The sequence below is a fragment of the Lissotriton vulgaris genome, chromosome 4_1, assembly GCF_964263255.1.
Source record: "Lissotriton vulgaris chromosome 4_1, aLisVul1.2, whole genome shotgun sequence".
In the NCBI taxonomy this organism is placed as follows: domain Eukaryota; kingdom Metazoa; phylum Chordata; class Amphibia; order Caudata; family Salamandridae; genus Lissotriton; species Lissotriton vulgaris.
In genome coordinates this window covers 2,008,485,755-2,008,510,226 of record NC_141691.1, presented here as the reverse complement: position 1 = coordinate 2,008,510,226, position 24,472 = coordinate 2,008,485,755, and the positions used below count along the sequence as shown (strand labels likewise).

Sequence of the window (24,472 nt, the reverse complement as noted above, 5' to 3'; positions counted from 1 at the left end):
GCGAGGGTGTTGGCGCAGTCGTTGATCCACTGTCGGAGATTGAGGGCAGCGGTGTCTGGTTCGGTGGGGTCGGCTGGGGGGTTCTGGGCGAGGGCGGTGGCTAGCTGCTCTTCTGCGACTTTTCCCCAGCAGCGACGGGGCATCTGTTGGGTGCGGCGAGTTTCCTGAAGGTGAAATGTACGCAGCGGTGGTCGGTCCCTTGGGGTTCAGTGGTGTGGTTGAAGGAGACGTGGGTGCTTATTGTTAGGGGGAATGCATCCATTTCAAAATGTTTTGCTGCTGAAATACACTTGCAATACAACCACGTTCTAACACCCTACCATATTCCCTCAAGAAAAAGTACAGAACTCGAAGTGTTTTTTCAGAGTATTGTCATCCAGAGTTGTTGGTGCAGGTCCCCACATCTCTGTTCATGCTTTAGGAACCATCTTGCCCATTTGGATTAATGTGGGAGGGTTGTAGGTCTTTTAGTAAAAGACAGAACTAACTTGATTAGGTTTCAGATTCCTCTTTAGCACATTTTCGTTTGTGTCATAGTGCTTATTTTGAGTGTGCATGACTGTGAACCTTGTATACAAAGTCATTTCTGTAATCGAAAGAGCTCCATGATACCGTCTCTGTTGCAGCCCACAGTGCACTTTGCAGAGGATACGCTTATCCGAAGTGATGACGAGGATGAAGACCGCCATTCTCCAGTTGAAAAGCAGCGCTTGATCCGCAAGGACACTCCCCACTACAAGAAAAACTTTAAAATCACTAAGCTGCCCAAACCAGAAGCTGTGGTGGCTCTGTTACAGGGGTACAGTCGCCCAGAGGTACCTGAAGAAAGGGAAGAGGAGGAGGAGGAGGAGGAAGAGGAGGAATTTGAAGGCGATGAACAGGCTGAAGATGAACATCCAAGGGATTGGGATGGGGAGACGAAGAACGGGAGGCTTTTGGAACAGCCAATTAAGGTAGGGTCTTAATAGAAGACAGAGGAGTCCCGGGGATAGTTGCCTTGGACCACCTGTCCTTTAGTAATGAAAGAAATCTTGGCAGCTGCCTAGGAGTCTGGCTGCAGGTGGCTGACACACACATCAATTAGTTGTGCTGTCCATGACTAGATGAAAAATGCTGTGCAACATCCTATTTAGTGAAGCAGCCAATTGTCTATTTCCCTTCCACAGAGTGTTAGAAAGTAGTTTGTCAAATCCAGCATAGTGGACCTTCATATTACAAATCAACTGCAGTTGGTAATTTAAATGGTTAAGCCATCCCTTTGCACATTGAGACTTCCTCTGTTCTACTATGTATTGGCTGGAAGTCCACTGGTCTCCTCTCCTGAGTGAAGTGGTTCCTTTCTTTACACTGCCTAGCAATGAAGAGACCTGTTACTGTATACTCTCCTCCCACTGCCCCACGCTTCAGCTGTATAATACGATTAGGTAACAATTTAAAACTTATTTCCACCCCCAGATTCACACAACATAGTTAAAAGTCCTTTTAAAAAAAATTCATATGTGAATGTGCATAAATTATGATGCTATTGCTCGATGTACTTTGCAAAGTGAACATTGTCTGTCATTAGAACAGCATGCACTTGGTTCTGCTAAATCAAATTCCTTAGATAGGGGCACTCAGCTTTTTCTCCCCAATCCTTCATAGAAACTAGTCTGTATGATCTCACATGTTTATCACCAATAGTATTATTCAGCTCCTAAACAATGCCCTGACCTCCATTGATGTTTCTCACAACCCCTGCAAGAACCTCCGTGGGCTCCACAGATTCCCATTAGGGCCTCATTGGGTTACCCATCCTAAGAAATAACCTAATTTGTCTCTTCTGATCCAAACCAAGTTCTTGCATCTGACCATTCTGTCATTCTTGCTAAGATTGTTTGTTACATTCTTTACTTAGTCCCTTATTTCAAGGAGCCTTAAAAATCCCCCTAGTGTAGCTTTGGTTCTCCTCCTGAAGATCCTGATCATTAGTCATAAGCAGTAAATTGTCACACTCGCGTGTGGGATGATTCAGTGTTTATGGGTCTAATGAGGATTCCCCTGAGGAGTGCTAGGATTACAAGTAAGTAACTTTTCCTGCCCTCTACTTGTAGAACACACAGCTCATTCAGTGTAAGTCAGGTCGGGTTACCAGGGTATATCTACTAGGTCATGTTCACATTGACTCCATAGTGGTGTTTGGTGCTCTTTTACTTGAACTGCAACACATGTCAATTGGCTGCATTTCTTTGCCATTTCATTGTGATATATTGTGTTTATTGTACTAGATGTGGTGTACTGGTTTTCATTGTGGTATTGTTTTGTGCCAGTGTTAATTTGATATTGTGTTGTACACGTTGTCCAAAGCACTTGTCAGGCAGAGTATGTACCAGTGTCTCGGAATCCCAGGTATTGGTTTAAAGACAATGTACACTTTGTACATTTTAGCATGGGGCTAATCCCCTGCTCTCACGACTTCCATGGGGGTGAGTACATATCAGGACATCCCCTTGCCCTCCTTTGCCCATGTACTCAAGTATTTCCTCTGCCTGCTTCCCTTCATTTCTCCCGCACCTTCTCCTTTCCTCTGCCCTCGTCCCTCTTGGCAAGGTCCCTGCTTGTACAGAATGATTATTCATGTACCATAATTGTCTCAGAGTGACATTGGGTCTTACTGGGTCCACTAAGGCTATATTCCTCCTAGCCCCTCCGTTCCTAATCACTGAGCACTCATAAAAGTGGGACTGTCCTCTTAAGTCCTTACACTTGGTTTGTGGTTTACCTCTTTAACGCAGTCTTCTGATCTTTGAAGTTCAAGCTACCAAATCATTGAGTGAAATATTTTTAAAGAGCAACTGCGCCAAGGGCGCCAAGGGCACCGCCAACACATAATTAATCCTGCCATTGGAGCTTTAATTTGGGACTATTATAGAGGATTTGTTTGATGCCTCATCAGACGAAAAATCTCTTTAAATGTGGCATCTGATAGAATATCTAATAACATTGATGTAATATGAATGTTTGAGTTTCTCTTCAGCGAAGCTGCTGTAAAAGCAGAGTGTCTAAGCCGTCATCGAATCAAGTTTTTCATTATTGCTTATGTAAAGCATAGGAAGTGCTGGTGCTATGGCAGAGATTGGGTGCCTGTGCCTCCATTCCCTATTAATAAAACAGTGGGTTTGGTTTATGATCTCTTTGCTGTTTAACTGTTAAGAGGTCTGCTCTTGAGGCACGGTTAGCCTTTGAGTGTGTGAAAGATCCTTTTATGCAGCATTGCAACCATGCATCACTTAGACTGCATTGTACCACACAAGATATTACTGACTTCTAGTCAGTACTTGCCGAGACACACACAAACAAATTTGAAGTGCTTCTTTATGCCCAGTTCAGGGTTTGTAATCTCCTGAGTAGGAAAATGTTTAATTTGAAGTTTTATGTGTTCGTTTGTTCCCATAAAGTCTTTAAACATTTAGGTTTTCATACTGAAGTGCTTGGAAATAAGTTGAAAGTATATACCTTAACTGCTCACCACCTCCTCGCTCTCCTTGCTAATATGCACCCCCATGTTTCTTCTGTCACAATTTTTCCTCTGTGCTTGTTCATGGCTTTTATGTCTTCCTGCCCCAATACCCAACCCCTCTTTTAATCCTACCTGGTTGTGCACCCTGCTCAACTTTTTATTTTGCCTCCAATGTTTACCTGCCCATTGAGAACCATTAGCAATGTTCTTTGCTTCTCTTCCATGTAACTGACTTGGCAGTAGAAGACTCTTAGTAGATCTGTTGTCGGACTCCCTGCAGGTTTCCACTGTTGCAGCCTGTGTTCTGGTAGGGTGTTGTTACCAGATGGTGACCTCTTTTCTTTGAGCACTTTCGTCTTTGGGGTCCTTTAGTTACTTTTAGTTTTCATGTTATCAGAATTTTTAATAGGCTCCCCTGTTGCCGCACAATATAATCATGTAACCAAGATGTAGCCCTAGAGCCTTTTCTAGGTTGTAAGTAGCACTGGAAAATGTATCTTCTATAGGCCGATGTACACCTTACGAATGGTAGTACATGTGAAATTTAGTGACGCAAAAGGTCAATTTATCTTTTTTCTCTTTCAGTCCAAGTTTTACAATTTGTTCCAGGCTCATCCAAGCTTTTCCTGGCAGTCAAAAGCTCTGAGGAAGGCTTTTTAACTTGCCTTTGTCAAAGATCCACAGTGACTTATAGTCATGCTTCTTTGTGGCATTCAGAAGGACACTTGCTTTATATATCATCTGGACTTATTCATTCAAATGGCATCTTTCAGGGTGGTAACTCAGTCTCCCATCTTGGATCATCTACCTAAAGTATGCTTGGTGCGCAGGTGTAGAAGGGACCCTTAAGGAAGACTTCTTCCTTGCATGTTTTCACTGCAGTAATTAGGCAGCTCAAGTACACCTTGAGGTGTGCACTACTTATTGATTGACAGTCATTTTTCGGAGCGTGTGACCTCAGAGTTTCTATTTATCTTGCACAATTTAGACCTGTTTTTCAAAATGTGGCTGTTCTTCCTTAATGTTGCAGTTTCTCTTTCTACACAAGTGAAATCCTTGAAGTTTCCCATTTGTTTGATTCTTTCCTAATATTTAGTGTGATATTGTTACTATTAGCCGCCTACATAAGTGACTGTTATCTACCTCAAACTTATGTTAAAACCAGTGTGCAGACATTGATTTTCTTGAGAGTGCACTTGGGATTTGTTAGACTAACTTGCTATTGGGCTGGATTTAATCCTGCAGTCTGCTAAATAACAGGCGCTCATAGGTATAGGCTCTTAAATCCAATATAGAGGTCTGTATTGGCTGTCATTTGAGGCAATGCTCTAAGTTGAGTTGTCTTTACCTGTCTTATAAGGTAGCAGACCTGAAAACATTATGTAAGAGGTGAAGTGAAAATCTCTGAAAGTTATGTATCCTGATGTTCGTGCTTCAGAAGACTGGACTGAAAAATACTACAAGTTGATGCTGGCAATAAAAGCATCTGATATGCACATCTGTCCCTCGCTGGACAAGGGATTGATAATGACTGTTTACACCTTTTGAAGGCTACACCCCTGTCATTTAGGTAATCTGTTCTTTGAGCTGGTCACAGCCCAGCGTGTCTTTTTGTAAGAGTGCCACAAGACAAAGCAGGTAGCTCTTTACATACTGTGCGACATTTCTTCTTCAATCTCTTTGACACAGTATTGTAGGGAATTCATTTTGGGCGACCCTTCGTTGTAAGTACCCGTGTATTGAAATCTGTTCTTAAGTTTGAAATATTGGTCTGCACCACACATCTTAATAATGGAAAATGATGCTGTGTTCTCAAAGCTCGCGTTATCTCCAGTGGGCATACATGCACATGGATTCCTAGGGTTCCTCTGGTCCCCTGCAAACAGGACCTTTAAACACACACTGGAGTTGTAGGCAGTCTTATCGTTGGAGATCAATTTACCACCCATTAATGCCAAGGCGGCATGGACAGGACCTTTAAACACACACTGGAGTTGTAGGCAGTCTTATCGTTGGAGATCAATTTACCACCCATTAATGCCAAGGCGGGCATGGACTCGACTGACAATACCAATCTAATGCTGATGAAATACAGAAGGGCATATCCCAGCTCTGTTGTTGATGCATTGTAGCAGAGCCACCATAGATATCTGAAGCACTCTATGGCCCGCTACGTTCTTAGCACAATTTTCAAATATCTTCACTAAGTCCTGGCAACTCCTTATTTGTAGCTACATGAGGTTGGTTTTACAAATCTCCTATGGATTTTGATGACGGTAGTTACATATGCTAGAAATATAATAGACCTGCCTTCCTTTTCTTCAGATAAAATGTACACAATATTTCTACATGAGTAATTTGATTCCCAGAGACCACCCTTCGATTTTTCCCAAAATTATTTCTGAATTTTTACTTTAAACCTGATTATCCTTCACATTTTTCTCCCCATTCAGTCTTCAAATGCATTTACGTGGAAAGTCAGGTGTGAAGGGGCTAACGGTGACGCCAAAAATGAGGTTGGGGGTATTGCATAACCTTATTGGAGATTCAGAATCAAATTCCCCTCGAAGGGAAATTCAAAGGCAGAATTCCATAAACTTTACAGAGGTGAAAATAAAAAGGTTATATGCAAACAGACAAAAGAAGTGAAGGACACTGAGAGTCCGGTTTTCCTAACAATGATTCTTTAAATTTGACTCTTGATGGTTGTCTATCAAGTCATTCTTGTAGATTTGTTAGGTACCGTAATCGAGCCTGGGACCAACTTTCCAAGCTTTCCAAGAATAATTTTATCCACAGTAGGATTGAGGTACTCCTAATTGGTTGCTTTTTTCTTTGATCATCTGAAGTACTTAGGATAAAAAAAATGCTAAATGTGTAGTATTGCAGATCAGTCTACCCCAATATGTGTGCTGCTTCTACTTGGGTGACGTACAGGAACGACTTGTATCGAAACTATCTAAAAGAGTTCAGTTTTATCCAGTCAATACACATGCCTTTGCAGGATGTAGGTGATGTTGCAGACCACCTATTGTGTATGTGTGTGTCTTGTCACAAGACTGGTCCAGTCATTGAGTTTACCCAAGAGCGACTTGCTCTAGCTGTGGTTAGGGGGAACACCATGTCACAACTGTGTTAGGATTTCATGTGACTTTCAACTTTGGTTATGATGTGAAGAAAACAGAACTCCTCTTATCAATGGTTTACTATTTGCCATTACTGATTTCAGTGAATTCCAAACCCTAAGTGGGCATGTTCATTGGAGACTTCCGAACCCCAAAAATACCTTTAGGCTTTGTGTTGGCGGTGCCCCATTATATGTAGGAGTCTATTGCACTTGGCCTTTCGTGGTACAAGAGGCTACTGTACAGAATTCGTATCGGATCGGATTCTGTTCAACCTAAATCTTTTGCGGAATGAACTTCACAGCTCAGATTCCTGGGAGAGGTTTCTTCAGCCAAATGGTGAACACAAGAAGCAATTGAACACGGTGGTGGTGGTGGTGGTGGCAGCAGCGTGCTTGCTTGAGAGGTGGGTGTTGGTGTTTTATTTTGGTTTTTGGCTCCACTAATCCGCATGCGTCTCTCTCTTTTCTCTCTGCTGGTTTTCCTGTCCTAACAGGGGGTGTCGTTTGATCAAGTCAATAATCTGCTGATTGAGCCTGCTCGAATAGAGGAGGAAGAGGTCTGTATCGCTCTGCTCTCTCACCAGAAATCACCGGGGATTGACTCACCTGCTTCACAATTTGTTCTGCTTCACTGGGATGATCATGCTGCTGCCTATCATCTGTCTAATCTGTGTCACGCTGTGGCTTCTACAATCATGAAATCACAAATTGCTATGATTTTCTGCTTCTTCATTGCACCCACACTTTTTTCACCATTTTAATACCTTATCGCCCACAGAGAAAATGAGGAAGCAGGTGCATATGGAAGAACTGTTCATCTGGGGCACTAACGTGGTATTTTAGACACATGAAAGTGTGTGACTTGTCTTGGAGAAGGGGGAAGCTTTTGGGGGGGTTTGTATGGGCAAATCTAGTGTTGTGCTTTATTTAACATGGCATATAATGGATTGTATTCAGGGAAATGGATACAATAAAATAACGTAGGGAAGTTTTGCTCTGTTATTCAAGGGGTTGACCATTTTACTCAGTCTTGCCTATGGTGAGTACCGGAACAAGATCTGTTCTATCAGTTTTGGCATGAAAAGTTAAATTTTTCATATAAGTGACACATTGCTTTCTGTTGCACCAGATATTGCATCAGTTGTTTGTAAGCATCTTATCTAGCCAATGTGCTTGTGGCTTTTTCCTTTACACATCTTTTGCACATTTCATCAAAGCAAGAATAACACCTATTTATACTATGTTGGCTGCAGATACTCATGCTATGCGTATTCCTGCCATCTACTGTCGAGCTTGGACTCTACAAGTTGTTTCCTCAAGGAAGTTTTATGATTGGCGTCATTTCTCCTACCCCTTGAGTTATGGTGCATGTTCAGTTGCTCCTTTCTTAGGAACTTTTTTTTCCGCCATCGGGCTCGGACGGACTTTATTGGAGCTCTGCAGCATTCGATGCCCACGCAGCCTATGGTCAAGAAAAGACGCGACTGGAGATCCAGTAGACAACACCTATGGATCCTAGGAGCCGGGGGCCGATTATCCGGCACCCAATACACAAACGCCCGTTGACAATTACCGTCTATGGGTAATGGAGATGAAAAAGGACCTCTTCCAATGGGGCCCGCTGTGCTGGGCCAAATGCGCAGACTCTGGTACACAGGAAGTGTGTAATTTGTGCCTATCTACAGAGCACAAAGAGGGCGAGTGCACAGCTTGCTCAATGTTCAAAAACAGACACTTCGGACCCGTAGGGATCAATGCCAGGTCACATCATGGAATTGACGGCCGAAGCGGAGTTCTCGCACGATATTGATGTGGAAAGCAAAGCAGTTTCTCCAGTAGGAGGTGAAGTGATCATTGGTAGCCCCCACTAGGTTGCTACTGATTTATACTCAGGGGAAGAGCATGCTCTAGTCCATGAAGACAGGCCCAAAACGCTGAGGTTGATCCTTGTATCTGGGCCGACAATGAAGATTATGCCATGTACCATGGGTAGTGTTGACCACAGTGTAAAGAAGATCTTACACTCACTTCCACTACCCCACTATGCCATGGTGCACCACAACCCTTGGGATCAGGCCGGCACTGTGAGCACGCCTTGGAGCCAAGAAAGTTTTCGATCCCAATCGGGCAAAAAGGCCTCAGCATGGGGATGGCTCAGATACTATCCAAGCACCGCAGTTCAAGTCTGCACTGACTGAGTCACCTGAAGCGAAGCACAAGTTGGCTCCGGCAGACACATTGACACCGAAGGATGCCAAGCAGGCTGTGCACCCCAAAAAATCATTGGATCAGAAGAAAGGCTTTATCATCTCAGAACCGAAATATTTCTCTGTTGCGAGGACTGAAACACAGCATTGACCACCTTCTGGCCAGAAAAAAGTCTCTACTCTTGGGGTTCCAAAGCCACACAGCTTCTGAAGACACGTCACCGGCTCCTAAGAAAAAAATGACTTCTACACAAAGAGCGAGTGAAAAACAAGGCATTGTCTTTGAAGAACTTCAACAATTTATGCTGGAAAAACAAAGAAAATTCCAAGAGACAGGGTTCAGGATCAATCCCTGCCACAGCCTCTACCTTAAATAGTCCAACAAGAACAGCGGCCCACAAGCCCAATGATTTTCTGTCCCACAGCGTGACTTCAAACACATTTAGCCTCTCCACAAAAAGAGGAAAAGGGTGGGGGGATATAGGACACAGGTTTCCAAGGAACACAGGACACCTACCCATGGGATGATTATGATATGGTCCTGTCTGATCCAGACATGGAGCTGCCAGTACTTATTAAGGCGTCTCCTCAAGATGACACATCCTTATACCACAGTGTCATCCAAAGAGCAGCAGAGTACCACAAGCTTCATATGCACACTACAGAGGAGCCAGGTGACTTCCTAGTAGAAACACTTTAGCGCACAGTTCAATATCTGCCATTGATGGGATGCGTCCTTAATATATCCAAAGACATCTTCAAGTACCCATTCAAATACAAGGTCCTAACTTCTCGCATAGAGAAGAAATACAGACCATCTCCAACGGACCCTCTTTACATTTTTACATTAGAGATCCTCTCCCTCTTCCCCCCCCCCCCGAACAAATTCCCTTGTTGTCATGACAGCCAGGAAAAGAGCTGCAGCACAAGATACTGGAGAGGCGCATCCTCCAGGCAAAGAAAGTAAAAGAATTGATGCAGCAGTCAAAAGAGTAGCTGTAGGGCACGCAAGCTGCTGGAAGATTGCCAATTCAGTTGGCCTACTCTCCCGATACAGGGGGGTTACAGGGGATGAGATACAAGATCTGATGCAACATCTCCCAGATGAATACAAAAAACGAGGAGAAGAACTGGTAAATGACGGGAGGCAGATATCAAATGCAACAATCAAATGTGCTTTAGACAGAGCCTTTTTTGTCTCATGGAAAGGACTCCCTTCAAAAAGTGTCCTCTGTGTGGATCCAAGTTTCCACACGCCGGTCTTAATGAGGTGTGTAACCTCTACTTTTCACCTGAGCACGAGGCTAAAGACTGTCCGGCTTGCGCCTCTTTCTGCTCCAAGTAAACCATCAGAGATCGAGCTCGAAGAAGCATGGCTCGATGGCCGACATGGACACTGGACGACATCTTCCAGGAAGGCATCGATGTGCCGGAGCAGGAGCGGATGGAAAAAGGCACCTTTAGCGCCTCCGAAGCCGAAGGATCCGACGTCGAAGACATCACTCCAGGGCAATGGGTCATAGGTACTGACGTTGACCCCCTCCCCCTCACCCATCTATTTAAAGGCTTTGGGAACACCTTCACCTCTGGCCTTAGTGCACACCAGGATAAAACTTCCCACGCCCGCCTTCGGACCCGGCAAAGAAGTCAAAATATAAGCCTTCAGGCCACTCTGGATCGAGCCAGCCTACCGTTGGTGCCAAAACCCCATCCTCGGCACGGACTAAAGAGAAATCAAAAGAGAAACCATGGTCTTCGTCCACGCCGAAGCCTGGTTCCACATTGGCGCATTCGCCACAAAAACCTATAGAGACGGAACCTTCGGATTTGAAAAAATACTCGGAACCAAGAAAGCCATTGGTTCCGAAAACTACTAATCAACCTTCTGATCCCAAAAAATTGTCTGAATCGAATAAACAACCTGTTCCAAAAACATCTGGCACACACACCTCGGATCTGAAAAAATCATCAGAGCCGACCAAGCAACCAGTTCCAACTCCAACCAAACCTTCGGAGCCCAACAAAGCTCCCGATTCGAAACCGAAGGAGCATAACACAACTCCAAAAACTGTGCCACACAAACATTCGGACCCAAAAAAATCGGCAACAAAACACCATACTTCAGAGGAGGAGCTTTTTCGACCCGATCTTACACAAAAAACTCTAGAAATAGACCCAGAAACATGTCATTTTAGGATTAGTCCTTCCAACAAAAGAAAAATGGACAAACCCACACCACCTCCAATTTCTTTAATAAAAAACGACATTTCTACTTCCCCTTTAAGGATTCCTTCTCCACCTCCTCCTTCACAATACATCTCTCCTATCCCAATCTCCACTACCCTCACAATCTCCACCTGCAGATGATGACGGTACCACTGGTGATGAAGGAAATGATGAAACTCTAGGGACCTCTAAGGAAACCTCTAGGGGAACGTAGTCATCCTTACATCCCAAATGACCCATGGGAAAATGATGGCAAACCAGATGTTCCTAATGTACCACAAGAAGATGTCTACCCATCTAGACCATCCCCTCCAGAGGACACTAGGTTTCACTCAGCTAATATACAGGGCTGCAGAATACCACGCGGTAAATTTACATACAGACCCCATAGAAGAAGACTTCCTCATGGACACCTTTACAACATCTCAAAGGTCCACCTCCATTCCACCAATGTTAAACAGGGGTAATTAAACCACTCCTGAAGTCTTTAAAGACCACGTAAGGGCTAGAGTCATTAACCCTAGGATAGAAAAAAAATACAAGGCTGCCCCAACTGACCCTGCATATATTAAGGGACAAATTCCCTTAGATTCCTTGGTTGTTTCCAACGACAGGAAAAGGGCCAAACTCAAACCTCAGGCGATGCTCCACCACCTGACAAAGAGTCAAAACTCTTAGACGTATCTGCCAAAAGAACAGCATCACAAGCAGCCAACATATGGAGGATTGCCAACACACAGGCTTTACTAACTAGGTACGATAGGGTGGACTATGATGAACTAGAGACCCTACTATAACACCTTCCAGATCAATATAAAACATGACCCCATGATCTCCTACAAGAAGGTAAACTAGTAACCAATACCTTCATTCAATGTGCTCTAGATGCCGCAAATACAGCCTCCCGAGCCATTAATACCAATGTCCTTTTACGCAGACATGCCTGGCTAAGGATATCGGAGTTTAATCCCGAGGTTCAGACTACCATACTGAACCAGCCCTTTGATCAAGAACACTTATTTGGGCCTACGATGGATTCATCTTTAGAAAATATGAAAAGAGATATTGATACCGCCAAATTAATACAGAAGCAATAACAGCAAAGGTAGAGGCAAAACTACCAATATTCGTACTGCCACCACCTCCAAACAATGACTTCCCGCCGCTCCCCCTGGACCATTATACTCCGGTTGGGGGAAGATTAACCCAGTTCCTACCTGTCTGGAACAATATTACCACGGACAGGTGGATGATACAAATCATCCAATCCGGTTATTGCCTGGAGCTCACTGCGACTCCCCCCAACATACCACCCAAACAGCGTCCAATCTCAAAAGATCATTTAACACTTCCAAAACAAGAGGTGCTTTCCCTACTGCTCAAACATGCAATAGAACCAGTTCCCCTTCACCATCAAAACACCAGAGTTTACTCCCTGTATTTTCTAATCCCAAAGAAGGATGGAACCATGAGACCCATCTTGGACCTCAGACCATTAAACCTTTACATACAATCAGACCATTTTCACATGGTAACTCTTCAACAGGTCCTTCCCCTACTCAAAAAAATGTGATGTCTTTACCACTTTAGATCTCAAGGACGCCTACTTCCACATTCCCATTCACCCTGCTTACAGGAAATATCTTCAGTTTGTAGTGGACGGTCAGCATTATCAATTCAAGGTCCTCCCATTCGGAGTTACCATAGCACCCAGAATATTCACAAAATGTCTAGCAGTGGTAGCAGACCACTTAAGAAGACAAATTCACGTCTTCCCATACTCGGACGACTGGCTCATAAAAGCCAAGTCACATACCCAGTGTGTAAATCACACACACCCACCACAATCCAACTACTTCACGACTTAGGGTTTACAATAAATCTCCCAAAGTCTCACATCCAACCATCCCGCATACACCAATACCTAGGTGCCACAATAGACACGTCAAAAGTTCGTGCATATCCCAATCCAGCCAGGATAGCAAGTATGCAGGCCCTGATAAAATTCCAACCGCAACACTCAGTGCCAGCTCGACTGTTTATGCAACTAATAGAGATGATGGCCTCTTGCATATTCATAGTACCTCACGCAAGACTCCAAATGCGCCCCTTACAGGAATGCTTAGCACGTCAGTGGAACCAAGCTCGAGGTCAATTAATAGATCTGGTGTTGGTGGACGGCCGCGCACATCGCTCTCTGCAGTGGTGGAACACCCAAAACCTTTCCAAAGGGCGGCCGTTCCTAGAGTCTGTTCCACAAATCGTGTTAACAGCAGACGCATCGCTCACCGGCTGGGGAGCTAATCTACTACATCACACCATACAGGGCAGGTGGACACCACTGCAAAAGCTACTCCACAACAATCATTTGGAGATACTAGCAATATTTCTGGCATTTAAAGCATTCCAGAAACGGGTATCAAACAAAACGGTTTTAGTCCGGACCGACAATATAACAGCGATGTATTATCTACAAAAACAAGAGGGGACGCACTCTCTGCAGCTTTCTCAACTAGCACAGAGCATATGGAGATGGACAATTCCTCAAAACATATTCCTTTTAGCCCAACATCTTCCAGGAAAACAGAATCAGATGGCAGATCTGTTAAGCCGTCGGACACAACAGATTCACAAGTGGGAACTCCACCCACAAGTCCTCCTACCGTTTTTCCAAATGTGGGCTCATCAGACATAGATCCCTTCGCCACACATTTAAACACAAAATGCCCAAGCTTTGCCGCCAGATATCAACACCCATTGTCCAAAGGCAATGCTATATGGATGAATTGATCAGGCTGATTTGCCTACGCTTTTCCACATCTCCCACTCATTCCACTAGTGGTATTCAAGCTGCAATAACAGTCACTAACACTGATCCTAGTTGCTCCAACATGGGCCAGAGAACCCTGGTACACAACCTTGCTGGAACTATCACTAGTCCCGCACCAAAAACTACATCTCTACCCACAACTGTTAACACAGAACCATGGAGAGATCAGACACCAAGATCCAGCACAGCTCAACCTAGAGATCTGGCTCCTGAAGTCCTAGAATTTTCCACCTGATTGTATGAATGTCATCAAAGAAGCTAGGCGTCTCACCACTAGTGCCTACTATGCAGCTAAATGGAAAAGATTTGTAATGTACTGTACCAATAACAGAATCAATCCTCCTAGATGTGTCTATTCAACACATCATATGTTACCTTCTACAGCTTCAAAGATGTAATCTAGCATACACATCAATCAGATTACATCTCGCTGCCATAGCAGCCTATCTGCAAAATAGACCACATCTATCATTGTTCAGGGTACCTTCCTTTAAAGCATTTATGGAAGGCCTCAAAAGAATAATTCCTCCCAGAGTACCACCCTCTCCAGTGTAAAATGTAAACATCGTCCTCACTAGGCTAATGGGTCCTCCATTTGAACATCTGCATAAATGTGAGCTACAATTTCTTACATGGAAAGTCGCTTTCCTTGTCACTATCGCATCTCTCAGGAGAGTCAGTGAGCTACAGGCACTAACTATTCAAGAACCATTTTTACAATTCCATCATAACAAAGTGGTTCTCAAGACAATTCCCAAATTCCTTCCAAAAGTTATTACTTCCTTCCATCTCAACCAGTCGGTAGAGTTGCCAGTATTCTTTTCGCAACCACAGACAGTTGCAGAAAGACCTCTTCATACACTAGACCTAAAAAAGAGCACTTCTCTACTACATTGATAGAACAAAACCTTTTTGCAAAACAACTTTTTGTTTCCTTCTCACCACCACATAAAGGCAATCCCATATCAAAGTCTGGAATTGCAAGGTGGATCATCAAATGTATTAAAATTTGCTATCACAATGCAAAACGTAAACTTTCTATTCCTCCTAAAGCTCTTTCCACTCGCAAAATAGGGGCTTCCATGGCTTTTTTTTTAGGAAATATACCCTTAGATGATATCTGCAAAGCAGCTGCATGGTCTACACCGCACACATTCACAAAAACACTATTGTGTAGATGTGCAAGCAAAACAAGCTAGTGTGGGCCAGGCTGCACTCAAACACTATTTCAGACTACTGCAACAGATTCTGGTGGTCGCAGCTAAAAGGGACAGTACTGCTATGCAATCTATGCATAGTGTGTGATCTGCAGCTTGTATGCCTCGAACAGAAAAAGCTACTTGCCAGTATGCATCTGTTCTTGGCATGTAGAGCTGTGGATTCACACGGGCCTTCCCACCTCCCCAGCTACCTTTATCTGTTCCAGTATTATCTTAATTAGATATAACCTACACAGACATCTTTCTGTTCTCACAAAATTCCATAATTTCCCTTCTTGGCGAAAAAACAATCTGAAGATGGAGTTGATGGCCATGCACACTATTGTCCAAAGGAGTAGTCCCCTATCTTGTGACTTCCAAAGACTTGTTCCAAGACAATAACACACTGCAAACATCCGGGCCCAACACCAGATGGCGATCTATGCATAGTGTGTGAATCTCCAGCTCTACATGCCAAGAACAGATGCAGAACAGACAAAGTGTGTTTACGCACAAACCAAACGTTCTTCCCTAAAGTTACATGTTCACATGGACCCTCCTACCTCCCAGACATGTATTAGATGGTGAAGAAATGACACCCAAATACAGCATGTTCAACAGCAAATGCTAACTTAGCAGACTATATCCTCACTCAGAACATGGAATGTGGTAAAAAAAACATTTTCTTACAAAGAAGCTGTTGAGCATGTGCAATACCTCGAGGGGAAGGAGAAACTGCGCATGACACCGCTGATAACACTTCCTTGAGGAAAAACAACTTGCAGAGTCCTGGCCCAACACTAGATGGCAGGAGTACGGATAGCATGATGGTGCCAGTCATTAGCCTAGGGAGAAGAGAAGGTAGTCCGTGATGAGCAAAACAAGCCTTTCGAAACTCGCATGAAAAAAAAGATGTCTGCCTGGCAGTCATTCAAAAAGCATCACTGATCAGTTGCATAAAGGTAGCCATGACTAGGTCTATGCCCAGTTTTTAATCCTGCCACAACTTCTTGCTGTATAAATGTTTGGAAAAGCCAGCCTTGAGAAAGTGTGCACCATAAATCGTTTTTCAAAAGTGTTCAATTTAGAAATTATACTTCATCTCAAGCAACCTTCACGGCACCAGCAAAAGAAGATGCAGGCTCATTTGTTGAAAATTGTGGAGAGACCTGGTAGTTTATTTCTTTTGCTGTCAGGGTCCGGTTAAAAAGTGATCAATATAGGAAAGGTTGTTGGGAGTTAATCCTTTTGATCATCGGTACCAGAAGGGTGCAGCATTTAGTTATTAAAGCACTCTGGGAAGCTGGACAATTGTATTCACTGATAAAGGCGGGTGGTTATTTTGAAGCCGCTTTGAAGAAAGGCTCTATTTGACTCAGAAGGTGGAATCTCCCCACAGTTTGTAGCCTTAAAAGTGAAATGGTGATTCCCACCAAACATGTTCTCAGGCAATCTTGTTATGTTTAAATTTGAAGATGTAAAATCAGGATCCTAAATGGCAAAATGGACAGAGTAGTCTGCTCCACCCTCTGCCTGTATCGCTGTTTGAAGATAGTGCAGGTTGTGTGTCATCCATGTAACTGGCCTCCGCAGGCAGTTTTGGAGCCTCCCTCCTAGATCTTTTTACTATAGGCTTCATTTAGGCGCTTGCTTATGAGGAGAGGCAGGCGCCGTTGTCAGTGGTGGACCACTAGCAAAGACATTGGCATTGGTGCGGCTCCAGCTGATGTTAATGTACATTGTAGAAGGCCTCTGGGGTCGAAAAGTTGTAGAGGATTAAGAGCTGGTGGTATACCAGTCGGAAGCCTGGACGGAACACAGTTGCACCAAAGGGTACTGCTGCACTCTTGTAAACAGGAGTCGCAAAAGAAACCAGGGAAAGAGATCGTAGGGTTCAGAGCTACCAGTGATGAATTCTTAAAAGGAGTAATGTCCACCAATTGTAACTCAAAGGATTACTCTACCTGAGGCGGAGAGCGCCAAGGTGACCTTCCTTGTGAGTGGGAGCGATGTCGAGGTGTGTAATTGTCCAATCTCCTCCTGTTTGTGCTTCATCTTCTTTCCTTGAAAGACTGTAAAGACCATGGTTTAGAGCTTGATGCTAATCTCGCATACCATAAAAAGTTTAACCTTCTATTCCTTTATTGCGTTGGTATGATTGATGCTACATTTGTCAAACAACGTTGAGCTGTGCTTTGACCCCAGAAACCCCCCACACACACACTCATGGTTGTCTGAAATGAGAATTTATTCATGATAGAAGTGACATTGCTTAAATCCTGAATTCTTAAGTGAGGTACTGTACAATTAGAAAGGTTTTGTGGAAATAACAGAAATATATCCGTGAGAGAAGCTCCAAATCAGCATTGTAGGGAGTGAAAAAAAAGAGAACTGACCTGAGGGCCCTGGGGTGGCACTATATGGCTCCAGTGGCATCACATCTGTGATCATTTATGTTGGACTGGAGCGAGCATCACAAACCTACAAAGGAAACTAATGCAAAATTTCCTGATCCATTCCAGTGCATGCAAATATTCAGAAGGTGTGAAATCAACAGGTAGATACTGTATCCATCAGAAATATTGTATTCATAACGTGTTGGCTGCAGATACACATGTTATGCATACTTCTGCCATTAGTGTTGGGCCCGGAATCTGCAAGTTGTTGGTCCTCGAAGTTACATGATCCGCGTTGTGCGTTTTCTCCTCCCCCTCGAAGTATTGCACATGTAAAACGGCTCCTTTGTTAAAGCGTTTTTTCCGTCATCGGGCTTGTACAGACTGCGTCAGAGCCTGCAGCATTCTACTACACGGCCTACGATTAACAAAGAACGCAACCTCTGCCCACGGTGCCCTCGGTGAGGCCAAATATGCACACACTGATACACACGAGGTGTGCAATTTATGCCACTCTCCAGAGCATAAAGAGAACGAGTGCGCTGCTTGGGCATTATTCAAAAGCAAGAAGACTCTTCGGGCCTGTAGGGTTCGACGCTTGGCACACACCATGGAATTGGCGGTCGAGGCGGAGTTCTCGCACGACAGTGACGTAGAAAGCGAAGCAGGTGCTCCAGTAGGAAGTGGGGTGGTCAGCGCAATACCTTGAGGGGGAGGAGAACCAATGCACAAAGCCAATCATAAATCTTCCTGGAGGAAAAGCAACATGTGGAGTCCTTGCCTAACACTAGATGCAAGGAGTATGAATAGCATGTGAATCTGCAGCACTGCACTGTACGAATAGATGCTTACAGGGTGAAAGTAAGTATCTTTTTCTTTCTGGCCATTACATTCTTTCTGGACATCATACAGTTCGAAATCTTATTTTTATTGGTACATTGCTGTTATTAGATGTCATTCACTTTTTCCCATCTGTCCCCTAGTATAAAACTTCTTGTAAACCTTTGAGCACTTTACAGTAGTGCATCTGTCGCTACCCCTTCACCTTCCTTTACATTGTCCAAGGTTTTATAATCTAGGTTAAGTTTTGGGATAATTTAAATAAAATAGGGTTAGGTTTACTGAGATAATTAGTGTAGGGATGAGGAAATAAGATGTGATGTGGTAGGTCGATTTAGTTGCAAATGATAAGGTTGCTGTTGTGATCAACATTGCTGGCCAACATTGACAGCGACATCAAATGTTTGACGCCATAGCTTGCCCCAATCACTCCTTGCTAAGAGTGTTCAGAATCTGACAGTTATTGTCACTCCCTTGTAATCAGTTCATTTTCTTTCCAGCTAAATGCAACAGATGGGAAATGCTAGCAATGATATGTTGGTTTATCCCTAATGCTTTGTGTTTCACATCGCTGAACTTATCAGATCCCCAAATTACAATACAGTAATGCATCCTGGTGACATCCAAGTTCTCATCTGAATGAATGGAGATTAAATGTGCAATCCCAGCATAATTATCTCCAATATATATTTTCCTGCCCCTCATACAACAATGAATGTGAAAAATCTAAAACCGAAACTATACATCCCTTTGATGTCACCAACGTCCCTTTATCTTTCACTGTTAGAAAATTACAAAAACTGATATTTTGTTTATTACTGTTGCTGTACCCCCCTCCAGTTGATGAAGTGATTGTAAGGGTTCATTGTTACTGCACCTGTTGCAAAAGTGCTCCTGCCTTTTTTATTCAGGCCTGGTGGTCACCTGTTTGATCAAACCCAACTTTTGCATTGCCTCAGGAAACACAACTAGTGTTCACTGATGGCAGCTGTTATGAATCTAGGGCCAAGCAAAGGAAAATTGGTGAAACCTGCTGCTGAAACCTTCACTATCTTCCACAGGATGTCTTCCTGTTCTTTAGGTCTCTGCACGCAAAGTTGTATAGTTAGGAAGACCACTTTCAGGTCACAAGTAGGGTGACCACCTCACTTCAGGTCATTATGGACACGAGTTCCTATCCTGACATTTTCACCTACAAATCATTGATTTCACGTGCTTGTTTTAATTATTTCAGTGGAAGCTAAATGTGAATACGACATGAAAAAATGGTGCATTTGGCTATCACACAAATGTTCAGGACTGGAAAGGGTGTCTATAATGACATGGAAGGAGGTGGCCACCCTAATCTCAGGGCAGATAGTCTGCTCTATATCTACAGAAATGCAGCATGGCCAGCTAAAATTCTGAAAATGGGTGTTTAGAACAGCTATCGGTTGAAGGCCACACTGAAACTTGTTCCTGCAGACCATGTATACATACAAATAGAGATCCCCTGAACAAAACTCTTTGCCAAAGTCATACGTTGCTCTCAAGTGCTCGGTCAAAAAAGTATTACTTTAGATTTGCAGATGAAATAATTGATGCTATTTGCACAATACTGTTCTGGGAAGAGAAGCCAGATGGATGAGTCACAGAAATATTCCCAGGTGTGGTGGGACATAACAGCAACTTTGTTTTACAACTTGTCATTGCTGCAAGAAAACCCTGCTTCAGAAGCTGTGGCAGCAATGATTTTCCCTGACTATAGTGGTTTCCTTCAGGAAAGGTGACTTTATCTTGGAAATGAGTTGGACAGATGTCCTGCGGACTATTCTGCAATTGCCAGTTTTCCAAAGACATGGTTACGGGTGAAAAGGTGCACAAGCTTTGAACGACATGTAGGAAAGTGTCCCCTTTTTGACATGTTCACCCCCACTTTTTGCCTGGTATTTGATGTGATTTCGACCAGAAGTTCACTGGGTTCCTGCTAGCCAGGTCCCCACAGCCAAATCTCTTTCCTACAATTGTGCTGTTGTTTCCCCACTTTGCAATATTTTTAGTACCCTCAATAAGTCCTTAGTAAATGGTACCCCTGGTATCTAGGGCCTTAGGTACTAACAATTGACCCTAAGGGCTGCAGCACGAATTATGCCACCCTAAGGGATCCCTCGCCAAATGAATGCACAACTGCCTTTACATTCTGCGTGTTTTGACACAGACTAAAGTGAAACCTAAACATGACACAAATCCTTGCATGCTGTGTCCCCTACCACTGCATATAATATTTGTAAGTTCCTCTACAGCAGGCCTTCCACCCCTGAGGCAGGGTGCCTTATATTACATGTGAGGGCATATTTGTATGAGCACATACACCCCTGTGCTGGTCAGGTACATTACTGCCAGTGCAAGTGAACAGGGAAACCATTTTGAAGCATGTGCTCGACATTGGTGTAAAAGAGTTCCCTAGCTATGTGATGGATTCACTGAAAACGGGGATGTTTGGTATCAAGCATCTTGTATTAATAACCGAACACTGATTTCACTGATGGGTTTATTAATACATGCACCGAGAGGGATTCTTAGAGATGCCCCCTGAAGACTTACCAGCTACTGGTGTGCCTGACTGACTGGTTTCCACCAGCCTGCCACCAAAGAGAAGTTTCTGATCCCCCAAGGGTGAGGGCCTTTGCTCTCAGGAGGTCAAAAATAAAGCTTTTTCAGGCAGAGAGTGGTTTCACCCGGGCCAACAGGATGACCTGCATATTAGAAGTCCAAGACAGGGGTGCGTCAGAGAGCCTGCCACCTTTGGTATGCAAATCTGGTTTCACTCATAGGAGAGGATCCCCCCCCCCCCCCATGTCCAGAGCCCTTTGTCACCTGGAAGGGTGGGAAAGTTAAATAGTCCGGTAGGCGTGTCCACCTTTAGGCTAGTGCCATTCCTCAGGTGGGCTACCTGAAGTGGATACTATTTTTCAGAGTTTGCCATCTTGATGATGGCAAACTTAGGAACTCTGGGACAAGGGTATGCCCACTTCCCACTGGAAGTGGTCATATAGGGGGCTTAGCAACCCCAGGGGTCAGTAGCCCATTGGCTATGACCCTACACTCCCCTAAAGCCCCTAAATCCAGTATTTAGGGGAGCCCCTTGCACCAGAAAAGTAGGTCGTGCTGACCTACAAAGGAAAACACTTAAAAGCTGCGAAAGCAAAGACTGAAGAAGGAGCAAATAAATTGGCCCTAGCCCTTCTGGCCTGTCTTCTGTTCCAGTTGAATTGATCCAAAGGTGTCTTGTCCTGCAAGCTGTTATGCCTCCCTCAGCCTGGGAGGACTGCCTACCTTCAACAAAGATGCAGGGAGTCCGGTCTCCTGCAGGCACCCAAGAAGAACCGTTGGGACTCTGGACCTGACCAAACTCAAAGCCACCAATCGCCACTGCACCCGTGCCCCCCAGCCCGAGTCGAAGTGGGCCAAGGGTGTGAGCGGTCCCCAAGCCCTCAGGAGACCGAATCCACTTTGGTTTTGCCCTTTGTGAACTCTCAGAAGCCACCTGCAGCCTGTGTGTGCAGGCCCCCTCAACCAACCTACCGACCCTGGTGTGTGCACGGACTGGCTTTAGGGAGCCTGCCACATACAAACATGTTTCGGGACTCAGGGAAGAGAGTCTCTGGTCTCAGGGACCAGAAACAATGCACAATCTGGGCAGAGGTGTCACACCTCACCCCAGGATGGGCCAGTGCTTGAAGGGGAAGCTTCAAAGGCCTACCGCCTTTGTAATGCGACCCCCAACCTCTGCTGCTAGCAGCAGATGGCATTCCCCGCTGTTTACACCCCCACTTTTGGCAGGAAAATTTAGAAAGGCTAGGAGGTGTGCCCAACTTTGAGGAGGCAAAGTTAAGCACTCTTTTCTGTCCCCTCCATCATGAAGATGAGGGGACTCCTCCAATCAGGACTAGATCTATACCTCCTCACACAGGAGGGTGACATAATAGTGGGTGTAGACACCCCTGGTAAGGTGCTCATTGGCACTACCTACTACTCCCCTAAAATGCCCCCTAAATTTCGTATTTAGAGGGTCCTCGGACCTAGAGACCAAGAGTTACCTGCAATTTAATAAGTACATAGAATACACTGTGTTGTGAAGCCTGAAGACCACTGACTTCCGGCCTGTCTCCAGCTTCCAAGACCCTGCAAGGAGACTACGCCTCTCCTGCAGCCAGCGACTTCCAGAAACCAGAGGAAGACGGTCTGTACTTTGAAAAAGACCAGAAGTTCCGAGGACAGTGATTCTGTCCCCAAGAATCCAGCAGAAATGACTCCAGTGCCCTGCTGCTCCGCAAGTCCTGTCCACTCTATACCTGACGCCTAAGCCTGTGTCCAGGTGGCCCACTGACCCAGAATAGGCTCCATAGCGATCCTGACCTCAAGTCCAGCTTTGGCTGACTGCCTCCTGGACTCTACTACTATGCCTGGAGCCTGAATCCAAAGGCTCCCCCTGACCACGACTGGCTCCAGTAACAGACTACAAGGTCTTAAGGCATTCCTGCACCCAAAGTTCCTGTGCCTCGGTGAGCTGACTCGACGGTACCCCTATGACCCCCCTACATCTCTACACACCTCTGCTGACATTGCTCTCCATCCTGCAACCCCCGGTGCGATGCTTGCAGCCTGTTTGTCAAAAGCAGAATTCTCATTGAAAAGCATTTGGCACCCAACGCTGAAATTGCACCCTGCACCCGACCTCCCCTGTGCCGCTGGTGGTGTGCGTTTGGTGCTGCTTGTGCAGTAAATTTCTTACACTCCTCTGTGTTAGGCCTAAGGCTGCTTATCCACACTACCACTAATGGAGCACTTTGGACTTCACATTGAGCCCTGTACACTTTTGGGGAACCCCTGTACTCTGCGCACGGTACAACCACCTAGTGGCACACCATATACAGAGCCAGCTTCATACAGCTTCTGTCCAGTGCCATCAAAGACTGCCCTTCTCTACATCTCGCGACTTCTGAAGAGGGCAAGATTTCTTAAAATAAATTGCAGGATGTGTTCCCTCTAACCCACCACATAACTTTCATTGAGTGTTGAATTTTTCCCTTGCTCCACTTGGAGAGGGTCAAATGCTTGGACATTGGTGGACTATGCTTCATCTCGTAAGCTTTCTTTCTCCACACTGTGATAGTATAGCCATTCCTTGGCTTCACTTATCACCTCACCCTATATCCTTCATTACAGTTCCCACACCCAAGAGCAGAGACTCCCAGTTCACACTTTGTCTCTGATCCCAGTTACAGGACAAATGAGGTAAAGTCCCTGGTTGAACTATGGCTTCTATACCGCACTGCATTTCCTGTAAACCACAGTGATGTCTATTCTGCGTGCGATCATTGGTTTTCCATGGCATGCAGTAGTTTGATACAACAGTTCCTAAGACTGAGGCCGAAAGTCGAAACTTCACCTCAGGCCATGGAGGGTAATGTCCCACCATTGAGTAGAGGCAACAGTGTTCTCCATCAATTTTTTTGAGTTCACTGTTTTTTGGGATCAGACGTAATGTTTACCATTTCTAGGGGCATGAGTTCCCGAGACAAAAGGCCCAAGGTATTACATCCCAGCCACTTCAGTCCTATTTATGAGGTGCATCTGGTTGCGACTAACCGGTACATGATATTTCACGAACATAGATGTCTGAGAGTGGGAGGCTCAGCCCCTGCTTCCCTCCGTATTTTTTGTGCAATGGAGTGGATGTGCTCCTCTGGTGGAAGTATGTTTGCAGTGTATTCTTCTGTAGATCATTTGGTGTGCAAACTCCTGCCATCTAATGCTGGGCTCAAATGTTGCAAGTTCTTTTCTTCAAAGAAGTGCTTGAGGTTTCAAGGTGACTCATGATATCGACCTCGAAACCCACAATGCTCCAGGACACAGGTTGTTTAAGCTATCAGCGGACTGACCTCCATTAGGCTTCTTCTTTGCTCTCCGCGGGTACCAACCCATGCCTCCGCCCTATTTCTTTAGGCCACACCAATCCTTGCCAGCGCCTACAGACTTCATCGGTGCCTGCTCTAGTTCTCTATTACACCGCCAGCACACATTTCCATTCCAGAGCAGATGCCAGCCTGCGTCAAGCCCATGTCCTGCTGTAAGATATCAAAGGTGCCCCCTCTGTCCTTGGATA

General features: G+C 44.7%; 1 protein-coding gene across 24 annotated transcripts in view; it reads left to right on the top strand.

Moving 5' to 3' along the window:
- The window catches only part of SCRIB (scribble planar cell polarity protein), a 668,035-nt gene that overhangs the window by 373,258 nt on the left and 270,305 nt on the right, over positions 1-24,472 (top strand). For 20 of the 24 annotated variants that reach the window (XM_086966382.1, XM_086966383.1, XM_086966358.1 and 17 more), the window contains exons 15-16: positions 627-953; positions 7,121-7,183. The exons of 1 other annotated variant lie outside the window; for it this stretch is intronic. In XM_086966382.1, coding sequence (XP_086822508.1) covers positions 627-953; positions 7,121-7,183 — 390 coding nt within the window. The remainder of the gene's footprint in view (positions 1-626; positions 954-7,120; positions 7,184-24,472) is intronic. 3 more of the 24 variants (XM_086966369.1, XM_086966366.1, XM_086966365.1) reach the window with 1 other exon arrangement.